Raw genomic sequence first — 27,788 nt, forward strand, 5'->3', positions numbered from 1 at the left:
TTTGATTTTCGCTCTAGGATTTACAGAGAATGGTCCAGAAATGTGAAGTGAGCAGCAGTTTTCTGGTTGAAAATACCTTATTAATGTCTGAGGTCAGAGAAGAATGGCCAGACTGCTTTATGCCTATATAAAACAGAGGAGCTACATTAGCAAAGTTCAAACTGGGTGCCACTCCTGTCATCTAAGAAAACGAAATTAAGGCTCCTGTTTACACAGGCTCCACAAAAACTGGACAGAAGATTGTAGATCAGCATTGTTTTGCTTTGTTTTATTACATTTTGTAGTTTTTTACTGCCTTTGGCATTGTAAACCTACCACCACTTTTTAAGTTCTTCCATGTTAAGTACATTAAGTTTGCTTCTAATGAAATCTGATATATAGAAAAAATTGCCACTGTGATTAGAAAATTGTGAAAAATTTACCTGGTCTAATGAGTTCCAATTAGTAGTGGAATATTCTGATGGTAGAGAGCATGGATCCATCCAGCCTTGTATCCATGGTTTAGGCTCGTGAAGGTGGCATAATGATATAGGGGATATATTACATCTTGGACTCCTTTGTACCACGTGGTCATCATTTAAACTCCATAGTCACCATGTTGCTGATGCTGATGCTCGTGCTATCCCTTTTATGACTTCAGTATAGCCTTCTCATGGCTGTTTCCAGCAGACTAATGCACCATGTCACAAAACTCAGTTAATCTCAAATTGGTTTCTTGAACATGATGAGTTCACTATTCTGAGATGGCCTCCTCAGTCACCATATCTCAATCCAATGGAGCACCTCTTGGATGTGGTTGAGCAGGAGATTTGCATCATGGATCTGTAGCTGCAAATCTGCCGCAACTACACAATGCTATGATGTTAGTATGGACCAAAAACTCTGAGGAATGATTCAGTTACCTTTATCATCTTGTTAAATCTGTACCATGACGAATGAGTGTAGTCCTGAAGTCAAAAGTGGGAACAACCTGGCACTACCAAAGTGTACCCAATGAAGTGGCCGGTGAGTGTATTTGTGCATGCATTTTTATATGTATATTACCTGTTTTCTTTCTAAGGTAATTTGTAAAATATTGTATTTTTAAGTCTTTTAGCTTGTCAGTAAAAAGGAGTATAAAACTAATTCGACATTAGTCACTTGCAGCTTTTTTCCACAAGATGGAGCCATGGCCAAAAATGTGTGGTGAAATTATACAGCTTCGAGTGCAAAAGGAGGCGGCATGTTGCTTTCCTTTATGTCCCACATACCCATAAATTATTTAACTGGAATATTCACGTTTCTGTTTAAATGTCATTATGAAATTATTGGCTGTCATTTAAACATCTGGAAGTAAACTCAGAACATAAACATCAGTTTGTTTTTTGGAGGTTTTAGTTTTTTCTAAAGGCTCACTTGTATATCTTTGTAAGTAAAAGAGATTTTTGACTGCAGTCTAAAGTGAAAACACGTGTTTACATGTATATTGTAATTTATATAGCATCAAACTAAATTTAAATGCAAGAAATAGACCTTTTAGGAACTGAGGCAGAAAGAGGGTGTTAAACAGTCTTCAGTATACCAATAAAAGACCAAATGCAAGGAAGTTCAGAAAGTGAAAGGTATAGGCAGGCAGAATGAGTTTTGAATCTGAGCGTAAATACTGACACAGTGTGAGTTCCCCTGACAATTACCGGAAGCTTGTTGAGAAGGGAGGAGGTCATAAAGGAAAAGGTTCTGCCCTGCCCATGTTTCAAAAGTGAGGAGAAACAACGGGTATTTGTTTTTGAATGAACAAACATAAACTCAAAAGAAGTGAGGGAACAGACACTGTTTACACATCTAACTGCTTCTAATCAGAAGTCAAATAGCTTTAATGCTACTTTATGTTACTTGGAAAGTACTTGTCATGTTATTTTCAGGAAAGGCTGGTTTACCACATTCCAAACCTTTAGTGATCCTAGGTGACGCATTGTTCTGTATTAGCTAAGCAAATGTTAAATAATCAGGATTAACTCTAATTCAAACAACAACACATCAAGACAGACATGATGGTTAATATAACTTACATTAATACCAAAATGACTAGAACATTTCCATTTTATAAAATTGAGTATTTATGCATTAAATACAATTTGATGGCATTATTACTTTGCTTAAAACTTTTAATTTATTTACTTTTTAAAATTCCCACCTAAGATGATCCTAAATTCAGTAGCAACTCCAAAGCTATAAGGCAATAAATAATATTTGGTTCTATTCAGATGACAATAAACGTCTTTTCCCTGTAATTCCAGTGGGATTCTAACCCAAACTTCATACACAGCGTAAATAAAAGCCTGACAACAATCAGCCAGGAAATGATGATCTTATTAAAAGTGTTCTAATTCTAAATCAATTGAAAACTATGGAGTTGAAATATAGCCATGCTACATTAATTTTATTCTCAGTAGTTGGGCTGAGAATGTCTCGTGTTTGGTAACCCTTGAAAAATGTTGTCGGGTTGCCTTTTAATAACCGATATGGCCTGTTCCTGGAGCAGGGTTTAGTAAAGGATGGCACTTTTCTTACCTCTGCTTGTGCTGCATGTATTAGTATTTTTAATGGTCTAACTCCTTCACTGAAGAGCAGAAAAACATGCTGAGCAAATCCCTACCTTGCTCTATACCATCCATAAGAGGGCAACAGAATCCATATTTTTATTATGCTACACTTTATGTTGTGTAAATAAAATGCAATTTCTTATTTTTCACCCTATTTTTCAGTCCAAAATGGGAATAAGAAATACTTATTCCCATTTTGAACCTTTGAACTAAATCTACTAAATCTCCTGTTGTGCATCACATTTAAACTGAGTGACAGAAATCACCACAAAACTCTGTTTTTCTAAAGAAAATTGCAAATTACAAGGAAACCTCTAATGCAACTCTGGTAAAATGAAAGTGTATTGCCTTTTAATAACAGATATGAGATGATCTCTAAGAGGTCAACAATTTTTTCCCCCCAGGTGACCTTTAAACTATATGTGAGATTGACATAATGTATTTCTTATATGTCTTTTTTCTTTACCTTTATTTAAATAGTTAAAAAAATAACCTGGAAAAATTTGAATATAATTAAAATCTTTGAATAAACAACAGACTAAATAAAAGTCTAAACTTTTGAGCACATTGAGGGACTTCAGAATCTCATATGTAAGTTTACTGGCCATGCCCGAAGGGAGAGGTGCTGCCAATCTGTCTGGTTGCTTAATAGCTACGTTAAATTAACATTACAAGAAGACTTTTACTATGCTTTCACAGCTGACTACTTTGGAGAAAAAAAATACATGTGCAGATTTGTGTGTTCACCTGCTGCATTATTGTCTTCATATGTTGTTACCAGATGGAATATCCATTCATCTAACTTGAGATGTCTGGAGTGGTCTAGCAGCATTTGGTTTGGTTTTAAAATGAATTAAAAGCAATAGGCCACATTTAAATAGAAATCAGATGTGTTTCTGCAATGATTTAGGAGAAAACCCCCAGTTTTACCATAAAACTAGTGCTCTACAGTAAGCCCTCTCATCTTTCCTGCTACTGATAGGTATTTGAAATCAAAGTGAGAACATGTGAGATGCTGTCCTGGTCAGTAGTCAAAGACACCGTGCTGTACCAAGAGCCAGCTGGAATGAGGCTTTAACGTTGGCTTTGCCTTTTTTTGTGGCCTTTGTGTGACTGAGAAAATATGGGGCAGAAAATCCCTTTTCACTCTATCCATCTGATAACACACTGCAATCCAAGTCAACAGCAGTCCAATAACAACCCTGCCCTGCTCAAATGTTTGGAGTGTCCAAAAACATTGCTGAACCGAGGACAAAGCAAGGGGGACTATCGCTGTGATAATAACTTATTCTTTTCATTCAAAAAAATATCGTTTCAACCCAATTCAAGATAAAATATTATCAGAGAAAAAAGGCTTGTCTTGCATAAAGTACATCTGATTTTGGTCTTTTTGCAATACTTACAGAAGCAAATATTTGACCCTCTTTAGAACAGTGGCTATACCTGTACAATGGAGGTGTCTAATTGTTGTTATATTTCTGAGATGACTGCTGAAAATCTTGACTACTGAGATGCAGTGTGTTTGAAAGTGGGGGTGTGTTGTCAGGTGAAAGTACACTTCATAAAACCTTCATTGCTGTTCCGTTAACAAAGGAAAAGCACAATACTCTGAAATACTGATATCTGATGTGTTGTAGTTCTACTTCACTACTAACAGTGTTTTGTGACACTTATTTTTTGTGTTTATCTACCTTGTAAAGGACATTGAAAAGGTTGCGCTTTAAACTTGACCACTTTAAATTCTGCATATATTTATTACTGTCTTCATTCTGGCTTTGAACACATTAATCTGCTTTTGTTGTCTTTTGAAAGATTACCTTTGCCATAAAAAGGAAATGATCCTTCCAGTATAAAAAGAAAATCATTGTCTGTGTCCTTGAAACATCATGTAAAGAAGCCGAACAAAAGAGTTTATTATGGGTAGTCCATTACTTAACATATCTGTATATGTAATTTATATTTACTTGTAAGAATACATTAACCACATACAGCAGTGATAGAAAATAACAATACAGCAAAAATGAACATGTTCAAGCCCAGATTGTCTAAAACTGTAATTTTTCTTTTGCGTGTAATGCAATTCAGCCAAGATCACTTATTATTTCATGCGGTGACACTTGGTGGCACTCAAAGTAGAGCAATATTAGTGAAAAGCATGGTTGGTCTTGACAGGTAGAGCAATCAACTGGGTCAATAAAGAGTCAAGAACGGGAGTTACATTAATGGAAAGTGAAGAAGCTTCAGATTGCTCATATCTTTGATGCACCGTTACACTTTCTATTCCCCTTCATCTCAGCTGTATTCACAACCCTAACACAGTGTAAATAAACAAAGTGGAACACTTTAACGGAGACATGCATATGTATGAGATGTAAAATAATTTGATCCCTTTGAGCGTTTCCTTGTCAACTCTCAAAAGCAGCACATCAGTGTGTTTTTGTGTGTTTTCCACAACAAAAGTTTCCTTCCCTCTTGTCACAGGTGCCATCTCATTAGTGGTGAATCACTAAGCTGACATTTATGTTGTACCAAGTCACACAGCATCTCCTTTTTGCTGGGAGTCTGATATCACAGCAGAGCAATTCGGTGTTTGTTTAGCAGCGTACGAGAGATTTCACACGCAGGAATCGCTCCACACACAGTTTAGTGCTTGTGATGGGGGTTGCAGGGTGCTGAAATAAAAAGGATGTGACAAAAAAAATTCTTGTGAGAGCTGTAAAAGAAAAAAACAAAACAAAAACAAAAAACTTCCTAATATTAGAAACCGCTTCAAAACATTTAAACATACAAATGACTGAGATGATAAATATGAAACTAATACATAAGAATACTTTATTTCTAATGAAATGATCACAATGACAGGCAAAAATTAAAAAATAAATGATATATATATATATATATATATATATATATATATATATATATATATATATATATATATATATATATATATATATATATAAATATATATATATATATATATATATATAAAAAACAACAACAAAAAAAACCCCAGTCAAAATATCAAAATTACCAAATGTTTTCCCAGCATGTTACTTGTGTTTTATGTACAGGCATCTTAAATTCATGGCCGTCTCATGTTTGCTCTACTTCACATGGAAAGCAATATTTCACAGAGTGGAGAAGGTTTTTTTTTTTTGTGTTTTCTTTTTGTCATTTTGCTTTACAAAAAGAATTTAAAGTATGTAGGCCCAAAGGCATCACATCAGTCACACTGTAACCTCTAAACTGTCTTTGTTTGAGGGCCTCTGGTGGTCTTTGATCACTATCTGGTGACATCAGATCTCCCATTCACCATAAAAAATATTCACTCCGGTCAAATGGCACATTTAAAGTAAAACCTCAGGACTTGATCTCTTGACCTTGACCTCTGCACTGATGGGATTGGATGGCTCTGTTATGCTTTTGGGGCCTGTTTTGGTGAAATGGGTTCCTTGGTCCCCCTAGTGTGAAGGATCCTTGTAAATAAACACAGAATTTGACTCCCTGTGATGAAACACATGTAGGAGGATAACTGCCTCCGCCCTTAGGCCATGAGCGGTCACTGAATGATTTCATCAGCATGAAACTTATGTGCCATACCTACCCTGCCATCTGTCCTGCGTCAGCTGGCCTAAAAGCTGTTCTGGGAAAATTTGATAGCCTGATACTTTCCCAAAACACTTCCCAAAACTGGATTTTCTTTCATTTGTCACTATCTTTAGGCAAAGAAAACAGACAAATTACTCCATCAGTGAACATCTAATGTCTTTCCTGTAGTAATTACAGTAATTTTTGCTAAGTAGTCATCATCATGTGACAATGAACTAATTCAAAAAGGTAGACAACTTTATGTTTATTTGGGTGAGAGACTTCATGATGTGTTTAGTGACTGCATCTTTAACCCAGTGGGCATTTCAGACACTGTGCAGTGCAACCCGTCACTGCTGCTCTCAATCTGCTGACGGTAATTTCCTATCCATTACACTTTCAGAGTGTTTATATAAATAATAAACCCAAACTGAGTGCATATGGTCTTTTTCACAGCAGACATAGTAGGAAATAGTAGGAAAAGCATAGACGTTCTTCAACATTAATGATGGCGCTAATGTATTCAAATGCGTAATGGTCCTGAACATAAAGCAGCTAGAATAGAATTCAGCTGTCATAACAGCATTTTTTTTATATACCTGCTCCTTTGATTTGGCTTAAAGTACAATCAGGTTGGATGGGTTGTGAATTGCTCACATCGCGTTGCAGCGATACTGTGATTTTTTTCTGTTTGTATGCTTTTTGGATAGCACGCATCCAAAAAGCATACACATCAGACACAGATTGGATAATTTAGACATTATTTGAACTGTACAACTATTCCGACAACTTCTGGATTTCCTGCAGCAGTGGTCTTTTCACAAAAATATTATTGTTCTTTAGCAAGTCACTGGAATACCAAGTGCCACTTGGGCTTGCAAGCTGCATCTGCTTGCAACCCCAAGTGTCTGCCATGTTTGTCTCAGTTAAATAAATATTGCCAAAGTTTGACCTCAGTTTAGTTAAAGCATATAGATGATGATGGTTGATTTAACAGTCGTAACATGTCTGATTGTTCTATTACTATATCATATGTTATAAATCGTGGTATTTTGTAAAATTGTAATTGCACAATATCCTATACATGGAGATTTTTAATAAACTGGACATTAGATGCCAAAGGATTACACAGAAACACCCTACCGCCAAACACCTTGCAACACAATTATTTTCATGACTCAAAACAAAGTCCTCTTGCTGCAGCAAAAGGTGCACATCAAATAGAAGTCTTGGTTAACCAGATATTTGTATTACCTGTCATAATAGGCCTCCATGTGGATAAGGATCACTCTGTTGGCCTGTGTGGTGAGATTAACCTGAAGCAAGCCTATACAGCCTATACAGTTACAGTCTTTATGTTTCATATGGGACTCAAGGGTCCTTTTGAGATATTAAAGTTACGCACTCTCACATTCGGACTTAGATATGTGCGATCACTTAAGGACCTTGTGATCCTCCTGCAGGGGCTCCTGAGCAGACCGTGCACCCTGCTTTGGGAAGCTCTGCCGCAGCAGCTCAGCCTCCTCCCTCCAGGCCCCGCCCCCAGATGAACCCCTCAGTAAAAAGGCAGACAGATAGTAGTAAACTGTTAGAAACTTTGAGTGAGTGCGGTTGTTTGAACACAAACTGATAAAATATCCCGTCGACATTGTTCTCTGTGATTTTTTTTATCTACTACATCAAAAATAACTGCGTGAATGTGCAGCCGAAATAACGACTTTGATATCCGCATCCAGCGCTGCGACCTCAACTTCAACCAAGTTTACTTGGGCATTTTCTGAAGACTGCATGGTATGTCCGCTTGTTTTCAAGACCTAATTCTTTGACTAGATAACGCTTAGCTTTTGTCCAGAAGATAAGGTTTATGTAAAGAATGTCAGGCAGCACGTGGGTGCGAATCCCTTGAAAATGCTGTTTACAGTTACAGTGTACTTAGCCGCTCAAAACTCCAGCAGAACATCTGTCATGATTCCGCTGACATGCTCTCCTGCTTTCTCCCGCTGTTGTTGATTGTTAGCTACGGGCTAACAGCACAGAGCTCTTGCTTAAATTCTCTTTGTTGCTGGTTTGGTTGTGTTTCATAAGAAAGCTGCTTTAAAGAAAAGCACAGGTAAACATTGAGTGAAGTATTCCCTTCAGAGTGACAACAGCACGATACTGTGTGTGCGCGCGCACGGGTGTGCTTTCTCTTCTCACCCGCGCGCTTCTGTGGGCACAAACGTGACTGACAGTGCAAGAAGTTTAGAGAAAAACTTAAGAGTGTCAACACGTGTCTTTACACTGGATTAAAATGGACAGGACTACTGTGGCAGTCACGGTGTACTTGTATGTTATGGTTGCTCATGCTTAGGATATTTTCTCTATTCTTTTAGCTTGCTTTAGCTTCACACATCCAGATGGTAAGTTCAGGGATATTACTGCAACCACATATATATATATTTTTTATTATAGATGAATTTGTTAAAACTCCAAAATCATGAGGTATTTTATTTGCATTTTATCTGGACAGCACAGTGGTGAAGCGGTTAGCCTCACACAAAGAGGGTTTCTGGTTCGAACCCTCTGGCTAGCTGGGGCCTGTCTGCAAGGAGTTTGCATGTTCTCCTGTTTGCATGGGTTCTCTCCGGCCTCTCCGACTCCTTCTCACAGTTCACAGACATGCCTTTTAGGTTAGGCTGATGATTCTAAATTGTCCATAAGTGTGATTGTTTGTTTATCTTTCTCTGTGCTTGTTTATCACCCTGTGATGGACTGGCAATCCCTCCCTCTCAGTGTCGGCTGGCATAGACTCCAGCCCCCTTCTGTGCTACATTGGATAAGGATTAATGAAAATAAAATGGAAAAATGGATGGATGTTTACATAAATAGATGGAACATTTTGTAAGCCATCTTTTAAGTTTTACGACCAGTCTGGAGACAAGATCGCCAGTGCTGTCATAAAAATATGTTTTTAAAATGTTTTGTTGATAGAATATTCAAGTCTGTTAAAGTTTTTGTTAACCAAGTGGCTGAAAATTCATTAATTATAGTAAAACAGAGTTATTGCTTTTACTCTGTGCCAACCGATTGTGTTTACATGGCACCCACCAAAGGCCCATTTCAATGCAGGATAAACCCTGATACTGTCTAAGGGGAAAATTAGACATTGTGACATTTTTATCTGTAACATTAATACATTAACAGGGGAACACAGTCTCAGATCAAAACTGAGAAAAGTCTGCCAGCTGCTATACAGAAGCAGTTGTGGCTTACTTTACCAGCTCTATTTGATTAGCAACAAAAATATAGCTTGATGTCACCAAAAACACAGTACAAACTATCGCAGACAGTTTTGCACAACCTTAAGACAATCTTAAAATTTTGAGGGGTATCGGTATCGACTTTGAAATTGCAGTCTCGTGACAGTCCATAGACACTGAAAGTGCAGAAGAGCTCACTATAGTTCTTTCAGAAGCTCATATGACCACATGATTTTCAAAATGACTTATGAGTATTAATCCTGAGTATCTTACTCATACACCACAAGATGCACTATATAACACAGACCTCAGCTTTTGTGTTATTGCTCTCTTCGCGCATGGCTTTGTGATTACAGGAACCCTGTAAATGCCCTTGGGTCTTGACATCGCTTAACTGCAGCGTATGCATACGTGATGACACAGATATAAGCCAGGCCTTTAACACTTAACTGACCACAAGTATTCAGCTTGGTTTCACTGATGTTCAGTACGTTCAGTCTGGGGTCTGCATGCTATAATGTACTTTCCAGATTCTCTTTGAGGGAAATACTTTGCTCGGCTTAGACAGTCAGGGTTGAGAAGAAGTCACATGAGGTGATTTGAGTTGTTGCTGCAACAAAACCATCACCATAGCATAGAGTTAAAACCTTCTCCAACCCAAAACAGCTTTAAAAGGCTATGACTAAATCTTTTGCACATAGGTTTTTAGAAGCTGTTTTACCACCAGCTTAGTATTCTAACCCAGTGCAAATGTGATTCCAACCATAGATACATCAAAAGAGCTACACACTGTTTTACGTAAAGAAAGTCTCCTTTGATTTGGTCTTTGCTTCCCAAAAGGTATTGCAACACAGTTTAGCTTTGTTTAGTCAGTGAAGAGATGAAGGTCAAGGAGCGGCATAAATCAAACAGAGCGCTCTGGTTCTCACTGACAAGCTGAAAGTGTAATATTTGTCATGATGTTCCAAAATGACTTCCCAGCCCTTGCAGCTGCCACACAGTGAAAGGCCCTTTTGTCCTGTGCAAGCTGCTTGCACTGCAGAGTGATGCACCTCAGTACTTTGTGCATCACTTCCTATATACACTGTATAGCTCACCACAGGTTATATAGATGCACATGTGTTTCTTCCACACAGCTCTATACTAGTTAGAGACAGTGCCTTTAAAGTGTGAGCACCTGCAGTTCTTGTTACAAGACTTCTAACATGACAGCAGTTTCACTTTTCTTGCCACAAAGAGTCAGACATCAATCAGAGAAGAAATTTGCACAACTTTTTCTGCGGACCATATCTTTCTAGAGACATGTTTTGATTGCATCTACAGAACATACCCACATAATAACTGAGAATTAGAAAGAGCTAAAAGGATTCTTCGGAACATGGTAAATCTTTCAGAAGTCCACGTTTTAAGCTTGATTTAGCCTTTGAAAAACAACGAGCTGGATTATTGGAAATGGAAAAGCTTGCTTTCATTTGGATATATTAGGTTCCAGTGTACTGTTTTTATTAATACTTGTCAGAATGTAAGAACAGCATGGCCATGTGTTCCTTATCTGCTTTGCTGCTCTGAAGTTGTTCTGTGCTTCTCTGGTCTGACTCTTATAATGCACTGTTTTGAAGGCATCTTTCTGCTGCTGATACTGGAATTTATAACCTTGATAAAAATGCATTAAAATATACTTGTAATAGCCGTGTCTGCGGCTGCAGATATCACACAGTTGTTTTTGCAAGATGGACTTCATGGTCAAAAGCACCTGCTCGTCTGAGCCTAACTCCTGAGTCAATCATTCCTGCCTCATTCATTTTTTCTGTAAAAAGAAAAAGGACCAAGTATAATTACAATTATACTGCTAAATCAAAGATTTTATCAAAATCAATAAAAAAATGAAAATTAATTCTTAATTATTGCAAAAGAATTTACAAAATATAATGATTCTACATTTCATGATGTGTTTAAATATATTTGTCAAAAAGCATCTAAGCTGCAAGCGTCTTATAACGGGTTTTTCCCAAAGGTAGTAGCTGACATCTGTGGGGTGGTTTTGCCAGCAGTCACACTGACATTGCACGCCACTTAGTCCTTTTTGACAGCCTTATATGGCCAGTGGATGTTACTTTTACCCTTTTCTTTCATAAGCTTATTTGTCCACTTGCATATTAACCATCTGTAGCTTTGCAACACTCAACACTTGGGAAATGCGTTTGCGTTGTTCGGTTTGTTTAAACTGAAAAGTGAAACCTAGACAGGTGACCTTTTTGATTGATTCAGACTAGAAATCAGTTTTGGTTTCTTGTTTTTTCCGCCACTCTTGAGTCATTGGCACTGCTTACATACCCCACCACCTTTGCCACGGAAGGAAGGGGAATGTGATTATAGTGGCAGAATTTTTTTTCAGTTTTATCAACTAGAATAAAACAATTAAATTTTTCACTGTACAAAAATCACTTTCATAATTAAACTTTACACCCTTTTCCTTTCTATGCAAGATGATTAGTATTTTTCCTTCTGCCACTTTCTGAGAGAAACTCTGTAAAATTCTGGATATTCTTTGTTTATAAATGTACATGAATTTCATTTTTCCCCTTGTCATAGCCGTCACTGTTTACACTTAGATTAAGTTAAAGCTTCAGTCAGGGTCATGGTAATTAGTGCGGTGGTACTAAGCTGCTTACTCAAGACCCCACTAGAGTTTCCTGAGTCTTTAAATTAAAGTGTGTTAATAACCTGTGGCATGTTCTGGACTGTTAACACCCAGCAAGTCAGTCATCCATCCCAAACTACTTGCACACTCTAACAGGCTTGGAAGGTGTGTGCAGCATGGTCCTTTGAAGCATGCATAACCTCCAATTAACCCTCCCAGATTAATCCCCTGGTCTCCTAAGTGCCTCTCTTCTTGTCTCATCTCATCACTCCCACGCTGTATATTAAGCAGAGCCCAGTTCCCTGCTGTTTGTAAATGCTTTAATTGAACCTGCTTCTTCTGGTTGACATCTTTTATTTTTGTTCACTTGCAGCTGGAGCCTGAACGTGGCTTTCTGCAGACCCATTCTCAAGAAGGGAAACCTTTGTGAGACGCTGAAGAACGGCCAGTTCATCCACTTTTATCATACTGGAATCTGCAGAATAATAAAATGGCTACAAGGTCCCATATTCCCTTGATGCTTCTTGCAATATGTTGCCTGGCATCTGCAGGTATGTTTATTTCATTTCAAGCCACTTCCTATGCTTTTCGTGTGAGACTAGATGTTATCAGATATATGTGTGTTTGTTTGTTTGAAGAGCAAAAACATCTCCTGAACAGAAGTTTTCTTCATACTTCAGTTTGTGAACCATGATTTTAGTTTATAGCGTTAGAGGAGATGAATAATCAAAAATAAACCCTGATAATTTACTTGTTACTTGAAAGTGCAAAATTTAGCTCGGCGTTAACAACTCCAGTATGGTTTTGGAAGATGGAGCTTATTAATTATTCTGGATGTTTGGCTCTGCTTCAGAATTGTTGTAATCATGCAAACTTTGCAAAAATCCTTATGGTGTTATGGTGTTGAAACATTGTGGTGTCAAAATGTTGCTTATGCTATGGGATTTTCCACCCTTCTCCCAGCATGCCTTTCTAGACAGTGCTTGTCAGAGTCATGAGTAAGGGGGATTTATACTAAAGAAAGTGCTGACAAGTTCGATCTGAGAATACAAAACACTCAGCAGGCCTACGTGTATCTGTCAGATTGGGTGGAATGAGACTCAGATTCTGCCAAGTACTCCGTAATTCACAGCAGTGATACAGACAAACCAAAGAGAGAGAAAATAGCTAAGTAAACTGCTACACAGGTGGTTGTATGTGCTACAGGTTGACAGTTTTTGAAAACTCGAGAGGTTGTCGAAAAACTTCGCAAAAAACACTCGACAAAGTCTTGGCTTCTCATTTTAACTTCTTCTCCCCCTATATCAGCCCTTATGTGGTGATATTATCTGAGTGGTGACACCTATTGTTCGGAGAATACTGCAGCAGCTTCCTGTGCCGTAACCATGGGTATAAATACAAGTTTCTCTGAAACGTGGGTATACTGCGGCCTTTAGACTTCCTAAGACAGTTTTGCCACACAGAGAGTCAAGTCTCTGCAGTCATATCAGCTCTTTGAGACTTGAGCAGTACAAAGGAAAAAAAGGCATTATCATGCTAACATGCACACAATGACAATTATAATAGTCTGATATTAAAAGGTTACATTTATCTTCTTCTCTTAGCATTTTTGCTGCTTTTTATTAAAAAAAACAAACAAACTGTACATTCTGCATGTTGTTTAAAGACAGAGCAAAGTCTCATATGAATATTGATGGATGAATACTCAAGGAGGATAAGCAAAATATATAGAGTACATCATGAGGGGGCAAGCATGCCTGTGATGATTTTATTCTCACCTAAAAAAAGCATCTGCTGGTGGTGATGTCTCCTGGACAATTCCTAGATGTGGTGTTCTGATCATGGCCAACTGGGAGGAGTCCCGGGAAGAGCAAGGGCATGCTGGAGAGATTAAATCTCTGTAGAGATGTTATCTCTTGGTAATGACTCAGTGTTTCTCCAGAAGAGCTGGAGAGTGGTGTAGGAATCTCTTTTTAGACTGTCTGGACCAGACCTGGATGGCAAAGGATGGATGCATGGATCTATGAAGACATCAGAATAAATCCCCTTGGAAGCATAAAAACTTGTCAGTTTCACAGGTGTGGAGAAATTGGAATGGTAATTTAGCAACTGGTAGCCAGTAACTTTTTAAAGCATCACACTGAAAACCAAAATATTTCAAATCAAATCAAATCACTTTTATTGTCACATCACATGTGCAGGTACATTGGTACAGCACATGCGAGTGAAATTCTTGTGTGCGAGCTTCACAAGCAACAGAGTTGTGCAAAATACAATAACGTAAACAGGCAAAATATACGAATGGCTAAATCTGAAACTAATAAATATATGTACAATATATAATAGTATATGCAAAAAAAAAAAAATTTTTTTCTGGATGTGTATACTAAATGTTTTTCTACGTGTGTGTGTGTGTGTGTGTGTGTACACATATTTTACAAATTAAATAGAGTCAACAATAAATAAAATATATAAAAATATACAGAGTTGAGACATGTGCAAAACAGTGGCATTACTGTACAGTGTGGAGTGCATAATGTTAAAGTTCCAGTAGTGAAGGTGAGGTGTCTATGACGTGTTCAGCAGTCTGATGGCCTGGTTGAAGAAGCTGTCTCTTAGTCTGCTGGTACGGGACCGGATGCTGCAGAACCTCCTTCCTGATGGAAGTAGTCTGAACAGTTTATGGCTGGGGTGACTGGAGTCCTTGATGATCCTCCCCGCTTTCCTCAGGCACCGCTTCCTGTAGATGTCTTGGAGGGAGGGAAGCTCACCTCCAATTATCCGTTCAGAGCACCGCACTACTCGCTGGAGAGCTTTGCGGTTGTAGGCGGTGCTGTTGCCATACCAGGTGGTGATGCATCCAGTGAGGATGCTCTCAATGGCACAGTGATAGAAGGTCCTGAGGATGCGGGGGCTCATGCCAAATCTTTTCAGTCTCCTGAGAAAGAAGAGGCGCTGCTGCGCCTTCTTCACTGTTTTGTTTGTGTGTACTGACCACGTAAGATCCTCAGCCAGATGTACACCAAGGAACCGGAAGCTGCTCACTCTCTCCACAGCAGCGCCGTTGATGGTGATGGGGGTGTGTACTTCTCTGCACCTCCGGAAGTCCACTATCAACTCCTTTGTCTTTGCGACGTTGAGGGTGAGATGGTTGTCTTGACACCAGTGGGTCAGGGCGCTGACCTCCTCCCTGTAAGCCGTCTCATCACCGTTGGTGATAAGACCCACCACTGTAGTGTCGTCCGCAAACTTCACAATGATGTTGGAGCTGTTAGTGGCCGTGCAGTCGTAGGTGTAGAGTGAGTACAGGAGAGGGCTCAGTACACACCCCTGTGGAGCACCAGTGTTCAGTGTGATGGGGGATGAGGTGATGCTGCCCAGTCTGACCACTTGGCGTCTGTCAGACAGGAAGCTAAGGATCCAGCTGCAGAGGGAGCTGCTCAGTCCTAGATCCTGCAGTTTCCTGTCCAGCTTCGAGGGAACGATGGTATTGAATGCTGAGCTGTAATCTACAAACAGCATTCTCACATACGTGTCTCTCTTCTCCAGGTGTGACAGGGCAGTATGTAGTGTCAGGGCTATGGCATCATCAGTGGACCTGTTGTGGCGGTATGCGAACTGTAGAGGGTCCAGTGAGTCGGGTAGTGCAGAGCAAACAAAGTCCCTGACAAGCTTCTCGAAGCATTTGCTTACGATGGGGGTCAGGGCTACAGGTCGCCAGTCGTTCAATGAGGAGATGGTGGAGGATTTGGGTACAGGGACGATGGTGGCCATTTTGAAGCAGGTTGGGACTACAGACAGAGAGAGGGAAAGGTTGAAGATGTGTGTGAACACTCCAGCCAGCTGAGCCGCGCATGACTTGAGGACGCGGCCGGGAATCCCGTCCGGACCAGTAGCTTTGCGTGCGTTCACCTTCCTGAAGCACTTCGGCACATCCTCCTCAAACACAGTGTGCGCACTGACGTCATCCGCGGTGCGCACACTGTCCGGTCTCATGGTGTTCGCTGTGTCGAATCTAGCGTAGAATACGTTTAGATCCTCACACAGAGAGGCCGTGGTCTGCGGTGTGCTGGTTTTCCCTCTAAAGTCTGCGATCGTGTTTAGTCCCTGCCACATACTCCGAGGGTTGTCAAACTGTTGCTCCACCCTGTCCCTGTACTCACGTTTGGCTGCTTTGATCGTCTTTAAATATTTTAAAGATTTTATAGACCAAATTAAAAAAAAAAAAAAATCTAATCCACCATGGATCTTCCTCTGGGGAGCATGAATGTCTTTAGCAGATTTTGTGCCAATTAGTTTGTAAAATGTAGAGAAATACTAGAATGAGTTTCTTGGAATTTCGCTAAAACCCTAACAATGTCAACCTATTTGCAGACCCAGATCCATCACGATTTATCTTTATTAATGAAGATAAAGTGCCATGAATATTTGCACCACTTTTTTTCCTCAATATCCAAATAGGATACAAGAAAACTGCATATGCGTAGAAATTCAAGGGAATAAAACAATCCTAATAGTGTTAAACTAAAAACCTCTGGTCCAGTATTATCTGTACCAAATTTCATGCCAGTCCCTTGAAAATTGTTGGGAGAATTGTTGATGTTCTGTTTCGGGTGAGTAGTCGGCGATTGTGGCCACATCTGTGTTGACTAGAAGTGGGTGGAGTTTCAAGTAGTTGTGGAGTTGGCCATGAGAGGTAATTAGAGGAACTTTCGTTGCTTTTACATCTACACTGGCTGCAAAGTTCAACTGTGGGTTTCTTTGTTTGGTAAATTGAACAAATCCCATAGTGTACTGACCCCATCCTGACACTTAGCCCTACAGTTTGAGGACAAATCTGTCACACTGACTTGAAAGGAGCACAAACCATATTCAGATTCAAGTGTTCATTCCGTTTGGTCTCTTTTTTAGAATGTAAGATGTCCTGTTTACAGAAAGCAGTTTCACAATGTACGGCTCTCGACTTGAACTCACTCCAGATTTAGACTGCAGTATCCCGTTTTGTTTTTCTGTGGCAGCACAGGAATAATGTGTGGTTCGCATTTTTTCATAGTTTCAGTCTGATTGCCGCCATAGGTAATTATTGTAAAAGTTCTTCTCTTATTCTCTGGGGGCTTGAACCGCACTCCAGAGAGCTGACTCTTACTCAGACAATAGCAAGTTAGTGAATATGTGTTGTGGGCAGAGCAAACATAATTTCTGCCACAATGCCAGGATCTCCAACACAATGAAGTCCCATACGAAGTTTTCCTCTAAATTCTTCCTCACACGGCAAGACGCATTGTTATACTAAGTCACAAGGGACAGATATTTACAGTTTGACAACCAAATGCCCTTTCCTCCAAAGAGTATTGGCAGTGACTGTATTCACTGATTTACTGGCAAATGATTTGTTTTTTTGGGGGGGTTGTTTTCTATCATTTAAGGGAAAACGTATGCCAAATAGCAAATTCAGAACATTATCCTTTTTGCTTTCTGCCAAATATTTTTTAAAACTGCCACTGAGAAGCTTATCAGTTTTTCTTTACTCCAAACCACATCACGGACACTCCACACCACATCAGCCTCTTTCTTTCACCTCTCTCTCTTTTACTGTCTATTCCTACTATTGCACAGCATCTGTGTAAACAGTCACATCTGCCCTTAAACTTGTCAGGAGTGCTCTTACGTAATGTTTAGATTAGTCTGCAATGAGTCTTCTTTCAGCGTAATGCAATCCAGGTTCTGAGCCTCCCATAACTCTTAAAAGTCAGACTGAGAGCACCTTGATGTCCATATTTCAATTCTGTGCTCTGCTGCTTCACTCTGCTGTTTATAAGTTGTTGTTTTTTTTTTCTCCCTCAATATGATCGCTGCCATTTTGCGGTTGCGTCTCCTAAGCATGCCATAATGGTAATTTTGTGAAGGATATATTAGGGACATTGGGGCTGACTGTGGATTTTACAGTGAAATAAAGTCTTTCAGGAGCCACGCCAGATATTAATTTGAGACAGTTGCCAAAAACAGCTCCGGCAGGATGCTGGTTACACTGGAGGCACAAGGCCGGGGTGTTGGCTAACTGAAAAACACACCAGCGTTATTGAGTGCAAAAGCACTTTCTCTCTTATTATCTATCCTGATTTTACTTATGAGGTGGCTTGATGGATGACCAAGCTACTAGTGCAAATTTGTCTCCAGCGATTCATTGTAGACTGTTAAACAAAACGAGAGAGAATTTGGAGCTGTGCTCATATTCAGAGTGCATATGTTCGCTTTCAGCTTTACATTCGCGTAAACAACTTCTCTCAGTCTGCATTTTTCTATACTCCTGGCAGACGCGAGTCACTGCGGTGCCAAAAGTGGTTGTAACTTTTTTTTCTCTCCACAGTTGAGCAAAAGGTTTGTCTGTGTATCCACGATGCTTTCTTAGGGCAAGCAAGAGTCAGGACTGCCAGAGAGCATTGTGCAACCGCTGTAATCTGAGAGGTGGGGTAGCCAGGGGGAGGAGAGAAGTAAGCGCAGCCGTGGGTCGTCTGGTCCAAATCGACACACTCCACACACGCACGGCGTGCCAAACCGACAAAGTCCCTTCCAGCATGCTAAACCAGATGTGGCCCAGTGATTCATGCGAAGAGCCGGAGCAGCGCAGCGCAGAGGCAGTGTGCTGCTACGCTGAGTGGTTGGGATGTTTACATAGCAACGGGTGTCCTGAGTCTGTCTAATTACAGATCTGCTCTCCCCCATGGTGAAGCCTTTATCTTAACAGTGCTGTCAAGTAGGAGGCAGTCATTGCGGCCCTGTGTGTTTATAGCTTTTACTTATGAATGAAGGGAACCGCAGTATTACCCAGTTTAATTAACAGTGTAAAGTGTGTAAAGTGATTGGTGGAGTATTTAGTTTGATTTACTAACTCATATACTAGCTTTTTTGAAAGCAGACTCTCACCAACACATGGAAGAGTGCCTAAGTGAAGTGCAGCAGACAAGTTTCTACAGACACAAGATCTTCCATGTCTGTCATTTCTTATCAGCATCCTGTTAAGAGGATGCTTACGTAAATCTGAAGGAGTCAACCAAATCCCGCCCCCAACCCTCTCTCTTCCCCTCTCTCGCTCTCACTCTCTCCATAGTTCCAGTAAGCAGGCGTGTAAATAATTTTGGTCAGAGCCAGTAATGGGAGACAGCTGGGGTGATCGTGCGCTTTCCATTGTGTTTAACAGCCCCGTGGAAAAAAAAAAAAAAAAAAAAAAATCTGGAGAGTAAGAGTAAGAAAGTTATGTGGAGTGTGACTTCATTGAAGAATGAGAGCGTAATAGTAAAAAATTGGACTCCCTCTGTTCTGATAACCTACGGAAGCAGCAAGAAAAAATATTTTGGGCTATCACATTATATTGCTTGAGGTGTCTTTTTTTATTAAGTGCAGTTTCATCACTTTGCAAAGATGCCAAATTTGGGCGTATGACTCAAAAAATCCTGATATGGGATGCAAGGTGAAGGCCTCCAGGTTGTGTCTTTCAACAGACTCACCCCTCCTGGGGCCTCACCTTCCCCACTCCTTTTCCACCAGATGAGTCCTGATGAAAGACCATGTCGCAGTTTTGGAATAATCCCTTGGAAAACAGGGGTGACTTCCAAAAAATGACAGTAAGACCTTCAGAGCTTGATCCGTGCTATAGATCACAAACACACATGCTTTCCACTTGATTTTCAGAATTTGACAGAGAAAGTAGTTCTGAAGTAGCTTGTAGTGAGCTGTTATACACTTAAAAAGCACTGTAATAGTGCATCTGCAAAACAGAAAACAAGAAAAAAAATCCTAAGATTTCTTCTGCTTATCCAATTCAAGATCACAGGGAGGCTGGAGCTCATTTCAGCTGCATGATTATTGATTTATTTGTTGAAAATCTTCTTTGCTTATTCATTGTCTGTGGCCTTCTCTAACTGGCCAATTATTCATCACACTTTCTGTTTTTTAACTGTCCAGTTAAGAGGCCCTCCCAAGCCTCCTTTGTGCGTGTTAATACATGAGACAACATGGCACTTGACAAGTCATTTTTCTTCTTTGCCCTCCCCTTTGTAAAGTTGAAGAAGCCCAGTGGAATGTAGTCTCTTCCAGTGTGTGTGAAAATGCCGTCTGACTTGCCCTTTCCACCTCTTTGGCTCTCTTGCACTGGGCTCACTTACTGGCACAAAGGACCAGCATTGTTTCAGTCTTTGCCTTCTGTTGATGGCAGCCTGCTGCTTCTCAAAAGCCCCTGTTATCACATATGAGTGATGATAGTTCTATAAAATATCACAAGAACAAAGACATTTTTGGGCTGCTATATGATTGATTAAACAAGTTCCTTGTTATTTATTGCTTTGGCAAATTCCCCTCCAAATATGCCTAACTAGGCAAGACTTATGATTTTAACGGGTAAGTAAGGGTGTGTGCCTGTGTAAATTCAGATGTCAGATTGAGGAGGCTAAGGATGGCTCATCTTGATACCTAGAAACACTTTCCTTGTGATCCTGATCAGCATGCCGGCTCCCAGTTTTTCCTTTTTTGTCTATAGTCTATTTAACACACTCTTTCAAATTTTGATTTTTATATCAAAATTATTTTTAGAATGTTGTCTCTTTGTATAACGGGGACATTGCGGTTATTAAACTAAAACACTGCACTTTAACTTAAACATTTCATCTCCACTTGATCCCCAGTCCATCTGCCAGATTTATTTTTTTTATTAAATCTGTTGGGTGGATTGTATTAAATACTTTACATTGAGAGTTCTGGCAAAGCAGGTGATCCAGCACAAATGAAACGAGTCTGATATCTAGTGGGACAAGAAGAAAGACCCCAGGGCACACCTCTCTGCTTCCACAACTACGTCTAAATCTTTGTGAATGCAGACGATGTGGCTGCTCCCAAACCCCCGCCGAGCTGTTGTCAAAAACTCGGCTTTTGAAGGCATCTATGATTGATGAGAAAGCTGCCCTTGGAGCTGCAAGACAGACATTTCTCTCCATTGCATGGTAAATGTTGTACTGCTTGGGTAGTTTCAGTACTGCTGAGAACTGATTTGTGCTGGGTTGGCTGATGGCTGTTGCACGCCACTTATGGTATTTCAGTGTAACAGACTGTAGCAGTGCTTGTGTTGCTGTTGTTATAGCATTATAGGACTCTTCCTTCTTGCATTTTTGTTCTTTACTGTTACTGTATTATTTTGTGTATAATTCTCAGCTGATGTTATCTGTTAAAGATAAGGTAAGCTAGCCTACATTAGTCCCAGAGTTAGAAAATTCACAACTTCTTTAAATATATATGAAAAGCCACTTCTTGTTTCTTGATTGAGTTGACAACTTATTTGCTTTGATGTTATAGGTCCAGACAGCACATGTCAGCACCCATCAGTAAAGACATACAGTGGTAGCACAGCCAGTAAAGTCTTTAGTCATATGCTCGGTCTCTCCCAGCTGTCTCACTTTACACAGTGGCTCCTGTGTTCCTCTGGGAATTAGCCTTGTCTTCCATCTCTTCAAAGACCTCTGATTTATGCCTGCATGGAGAGGTAGGGAGAAATGTACCCGCTTCCATCTTGCCTGCTTGCCTGTGACTTCATATGCTGCTTGTAAGTGGTCATGTTTTTTTGTTTTTTTTGATCACTTACCAACATGAGCCTCCTACATCTGTCAGGGCTGATGAATAATGACCAGTCTCACTATCAGTACCTAGTATGTTATATACTTAATAAATCATAGCTACACTAAGCTGTTAAGTATCTTTTCAGATCTGCATTTACAAAGAAAAACCTTCTAACTTAAACATGACCAAACTTTGCAACATCAACACCCATAACATTATTAAAGAGTGTTTCTCTCATCTCTTCTTTACTTTTTACATCTATTGGTCATTAGAAATAATGATACTGATATATCAGAAATATAGCTAAGAGAAATCCTTCTATTCATAATTTAAAGAATCCTGAACAAAACAATCCTGCCCCCAAAAAGCTAATCAGCAACCCAACTGTGAAAAATGTTATCCATTTATGTTGCTGTGTTGATGCATAGTGCAGTAGAGGTTTCAGGTTTCAACAGGTTCAGCTGTGTGGTGACAGACTTACGGTATCTATAATGTGAATTAGAATATTTTGTTAAGAATTCTGGTGGGATTATCCAAATATGCTCATGATGCTGGCAGTCTGGTTCGAGCTGCTTATAAACATCTAATGCCGTCTATGTTTGTATGTTTGTAGATATGTTATATGTAGAAGTATAACCTGCAGTGGGAAAACATTGTAAATCTTATTTTTGGGCATACTCACCAAACTTTTGGAGAGGTTTGCATCAGGTCTGAACTGTTTTTATATGCCAATCACTACTGAAATTCAAGTTTAGGCTCCCTCCTCATTAATTAGATACATGGTTGTATTAACTGTTAAAGCGGTGGCCAAGTGGCAAAACTTGTTTCTAGAAGGACCAGTCAAATCAGTCACTTACCTGAACCCATTTCTTTCTCTGTAATTATTTGGTAGATTGATGTCTTATATTATGCTATTTAGAACGTTATGCAACGTACAGATGCCTTCGGGGAGTCATCTGATTAAGTCTGCATTCATTCCACCACAAGACACTTGTCTTAAAAATACAGCAACACTAAAAAAGAACCGTCTTGAGTGACAAGAACAAAGAAGTCCTTCACCATGTTGGGTCTTGATATAAACTGCTTTGAGTCAGTTTGGGGTCATTTGAAGAGACAGAAGTGATTAAGGCATATGAACACTGGTTACTGCCTGACGCATGTTAGCAGCCCCAAAGAGTCGTTGGTCATTAGTTCTTTGCAGTTCAGGCCCGACGACTGTGGAATTCTCTGCCTGAAGATCGCAGGCAGTTGAACTCGACATCTCTTTGCAAAAACTATTTTTTACTTCAACCTATTTTTAATATGCAGTATTTGTTTTTTCCTGTTTATATTAAAATAATTTTTACTCTATGAAATTCATTTTTCACTTATTGAAGTTTCTTATTGTTTAGCCCTTTGTAACATTATTTAAGTACACTTTAACTTAAGTGTACTTAAGTTAAAAATGGCGCTAGCAGTAAGTATTGATCTGGTTTAAAGTAAGTTTCCCTTTATTTGGCCACTCTTGAACATACACCTTCAAAATGATAGGACCATACTTGCCTTTCAACGTCGAAGTTTACATCCAAAGGAAGTTAATTTATTATCTCAACACCTGTTAACATACTTAGGAACTAAAAGAAGCTTTGCTTGCATATCCTTACTCCCTTCAAACAGTAGATAAAATATAATCCAGTGAAATGAGTGTCTGATTTAACTGTGTTTTCTACTGTATGCCAGCTGCAGAGATGAATCTACCAATAAAGACTGTTTGGGTGATATTGAGTTACAGACAGATTTGTGGCATATCTAACTTCAGACTTCACACTTTGATGGCGAAGTTTATGACTTCCCTAATGGCGTTCAGGCTCACCCCTGCCCCTCCTCTCTTCATCCCATTCCAGCTTCCTCCTCTCATGCCTCCAAGTTTTACAGTCCAGAGATAAATCCTTTTCATAGGAGGGCCGGTGAAGTGAACTTACACTACCCTTATGAAAGGCTTTACTCACTTCCTGTAGTAGTGGCTCAAGGTTCAGGGGTGAGTGGGCTGTGCTTATGTCAACACTGCAGAGCTAGTGATTCTTTAGTCCAAACCCCCTTAGGAAAACAAAAGCGGGTAGAATATTATGTTCTCTAAACTGGTTTTTAAGGTTCATGGTCCATGGGAATTATGCCCTGCAGTAAGAAGGAAAGATATAACAATTCATTTAATCCCATTCCCAGGGGAACTGGCATATCTCAAAGATACACCTCTATGCTTCTTCATACATTTTAATTAACTTGGCTTTTTCTTAACATTATTCCACGGCTCTTTTGTCTATCTGTGTAGTGAATGTGTGTGTTGCAGTGCTGCTGCCTTACTTTTGCATTTGAAGAAACACAGTCAGAGTTGTTGAAGAAATACTGGGAACTGAATGAGGATGTGTACACACACAGGGGAACGGTTCTGTATGTTTATCTTTGGAAATGGCTTTGTGGGAATATCAGATTTGTCCCTAACTGGCACACAGACTGACATCACTTCCTGTACCCAAGTGGTTGGCTCAGTGCCATGCTGTGGAAAGCAACAAAGTGCATTCTGTGGAAACAGGGGCGTATATTTCTTTGTATGGTAGAAGAGGGCTGTGACGTCAGATGCACCACTCACAGGGGTTAGTTTTCTAATTGTAAAAATACATATACATGTTTCACAATCTTGACCGTGTCTGGGCTGACTGAACGGACTCAAGTGCAGACGGAAAGATTGAAATGAACAGTCTTTTATTTACAAACACCAAGTAAACTATATACAAAGTGTGGGGAAAGATCAGGGGCCCGGGGATCCAAGGGAAGGGTCTCTTCACTCGCTCGGTGCTCCACGCTCCACACACGCACACTCGTTCCGCTCTCGTACTCCAACACGCTCCACGCAAAAACTCGCCACACTGCTCAGTCAAACACTCACGCTCGGGAATTCAAGAAAGGCTCAAGGGACGGGCCCAGGGAAATCTATTTACAAACAGAAAGTCAAAGCCAGGGTTACACTAACGTGAGTCTGTACAACAGTCCAACGATGAGAAGCTCTGAGCCACCACCTTAAGTAATGCCCACGAAACTGCTGGATGGTGAGCCTCAGGTGTGTAATTGCCTGCAGGTGTGTGGCCAAATGCAGGAGCTTGTGGTGAGCTCTGCCTAGGCAGGGGAGGAGGCAGGAGAGAGAGCGAGAGCGAAACAAAAACAATAACACATGTAGCCTTAATGAGTCAGCCGGACAGCCACAGGGACTATGACAGAAGAAGTTTGTCTACATGAATAAATTGGTCATTAAAGGAGCAAACATCATTAGCAACCTGCCTTTTTTAGCTTAGGGTTGTTTGGATTAACAAAGACATTTGAAATCATCATCCTGGACATTAGAATCACCAGACACGCCACGATACGATATTATCACGACATTATACACACACTCGAAACGATGTTATTTTGATTTTTAGCATTTTCCAATGTGCTGAGTATTGCAATAACATATATTGCGATTTAGCATCTTTTTCATCTGCAAATTATTCTTTAAGAGTTCAGCTCTGTCAGTATCTATTTTACAGAATAAGACCAAGTCTTACTTTAACTGTTTGTTTGCTGAAAAATGAGATTATCAAGCATACTAAAACTGTCTCTAAAGCCATGCATAAATGCTATCGTACGACAGTCAGGTATCAGTCTGCAATTTGATTGAGGTCATGTTGGCAATTAAATTCAATGTGTTTCCGATAATACAGCAATTAACTGCGATGAATCATCGAACATCACATATCTGTTGATGTCTATGTAGACAAAAATTCAAATTTAACAGTTTGACATTACATTTTCGCTCACCAACTGGCGTGCTTTATAGGACTATAAACTAGCATACGACTAGCTGGCAGCCAGTTGAGTTAAGTGCCCTCAAGTGTGCTCATTAACAAACACTTACTCAGACTGATGGGAACATGTTGGCAATCTGTCTGCATTTATAAATTAGATAGCAATTATTTGCAAACCTTCGAAGATCTCTCTGAAGGTTACTGCAGTCAGTCTAGGTCTACTGTTTGCAGAAAGGTTGTCTCCTATCTGGTGACCTGTGCAATCACCTTGCTATCAAACGTAGTCATGATTTCAACACTGTCACGCTCTGGGTAACTAATTAGTCACTACAAGTTACAATACGTTGCATAATGTGAAAAAATTCAGTACAATGCCCAGACAGCCTCTATGATATACATGTGGCTATACATGTATGTTATCTCAAGATGGCACTGTGAGAAATTAGTTCTCTTGTTCATAGTATACCCAACTGTATATGTTTTATAGATGAAATGAATGTGTTGCAACCAGATTTAGATCTGATAGCGATAACATTACGTGAATTCTGCACTTATATATTTTTTTACCCTATGTTTCTATGCATTTTATTACTGGAATAAACAAAGATATGTGTGATACAGACATCTACTATATTTGTTTATAGTAAAAAAACAGAAAAATTTAGAGCATTACAACATAATTACAACATTGTTTCTACCTCCAGGCCATCTTATTTTATTATTTCTTCTAAATTCTTGCAATTCCACTCCAATTGCCCTGGTGTTTTTGTAGTTATTTTAAGCATGAGGCTGGTTCTATTAATTGAAAGCAACAGGACAGATTTTCGAACTGCAAAGCAACCAGTACTCTGCACAATGTCAAATTATATAGAGACTGGTTTTCTTCACTTAAAATTTTTTTTTGAGGAAGCTTGTAGTCAGGGAATATATAAAAACAAGAGCAGGATTTTTATACGTTATCACATAATAGTCTGGAAAAATAATCTGCTGAATTGGAACAAAATATCTGAAAGAGATATTAGTGTATAACAAATGAGGTCCAAAAGTAGCCTGCCAAGGACTGTGAAAAGTGTCTAGTGACATCACTGCTTGGACCTCACATTGTTTAAATATATCAAAAGTGAGTATTTGCACAGTCTCTCCCTTCTTAATATGGATTTATATGCTCACTTCCTATCTGAGCTCTAATACTATCACAGTGACGCTTAGACAGTAAAGAAAAATAAAAGAATATAATTAATATCTTTTTACAGAAAATAAATTTGTCCTGCACATGGTCTTGTCACACTATATCCAACGTTTCTGTTAGGCTCAGTGTCTGTATATTTGACACTAATCCTCAAAAAGGCATAACTGAAGAAATAAACATTTAACCAGGGGGTGGTAAGGAGAAAAGGTAGCAGGTTAAAGTGCGTGTCAGTCATTGGTGCTACTCTTTCATGTTCATGTGCTTTTCTCACGTAGAATCAGTCACTCTGCAGGAAGCCCTGGTCGTGAACTCTGCAAATACTGATCACCATATTGTGCTAATTTTCAGCTCCATGTTTTTAGTCTGGGACTCCAGAGCCTTGCTTTGCATATCTCAGTGTTAAAATTGACTTATTTTGTTATAGTGCAGGCCTCACTGATCACTTAACTTCCATTATAATTCAGTTAAAAACCAGATAAACTAATCGATCAGGGCTCTAGACTAACTTTTTGCCACCGGCACAAAAGTTAGGCGCACACAAATTTTATAATAATTTCTATAATATAATGTGTTTTTCTGGATACACTGTGCTTTTTCAGCATTCAAAGATTGATGACACAGTGTCAGAGCACTGGCTATGAATTTCAGAAGGATCAGGCCTTAACTTAACAGAAAAGTTAGCAATAGTTCTTTTCCTATTACAGCTACATCCACTTCTGTCGTGCCTAGGCTGCTCACTAGGGCTGGGTATCATCACTGATTTCTATAATCCATTCGATTCTGGTTTTCAAAGTCCCGATTCGATTCAACTTAGCCTCAGACAGTCAGAAATATTATAATTCTGATCATTTATCAGTACTGACTTCATCAGAATTGTGAACATCACAGCAGATGCCTTTGTGTGAAAGTAACTGAGAATAAAACACAGAAAAACATGAAGGAGATTTTCCTGGTCTGGCTTTTTATAGCAGATAACCTTAAAAATATTCTACAATGTTTTGCATATAAAGTTTACATTTCTTCAGTATTGAACAACAAAAAAAATATTCTTTCTTGTCCGAGGTCATTTAAGTGAAAAAGAAAAAGACAGCGGCCGACAGCGCTGTAAACAACGGTAGACTGGTG

General features: G+C 39.4%; 1 protein-coding gene across 3 annotated transcripts in view; it reads left to right on the plus strand.

Moving 5' to 3' along the window:
• Nucleotides 1–7,747: 7,747 nt before the first annotated feature.
• The window catches only part of tgfbr3 (transforming growth factor, beta receptor III), a 72,439-nt gene continuing 52,398 nt past the window's right edge, over nucleotides 7,748–27,788 (plus strand). For all 3 annotated transcript variants that reach the window (XM_040040487.1, XM_040040485.1, XM_040040486.1), the window contains exons 1-2: nucleotides 7,748–7,964; nucleotides 12,427–12,604. Coding sequence is in view for 2 of the 3 variants with exons in the window: in XM_040040485.1 (XP_039896419.1) it covers nucleotides 12,544–12,604 (61 nt within the window). In the remaining variant the exon portion in view is untranslated. The remainder of the gene's footprint in view (nucleotides 7,965–12,426; nucleotides 12,605–27,788) is intronic.

The sequence above is a fragment of the Simochromis diagramma genome, unplaced genomic scaffold, assembly GCF_900408965.1.
Source record: "Simochromis diagramma unplaced genomic scaffold, fSimDia1.1 OVJJ01000026.1, whole genome shotgun sequence".
In the NCBI taxonomy this organism is placed as follows: Eukaryota; Metazoa; Chordata; class Actinopteri; order Cichliformes; family Cichlidae; genus Simochromis; species Simochromis diagramma.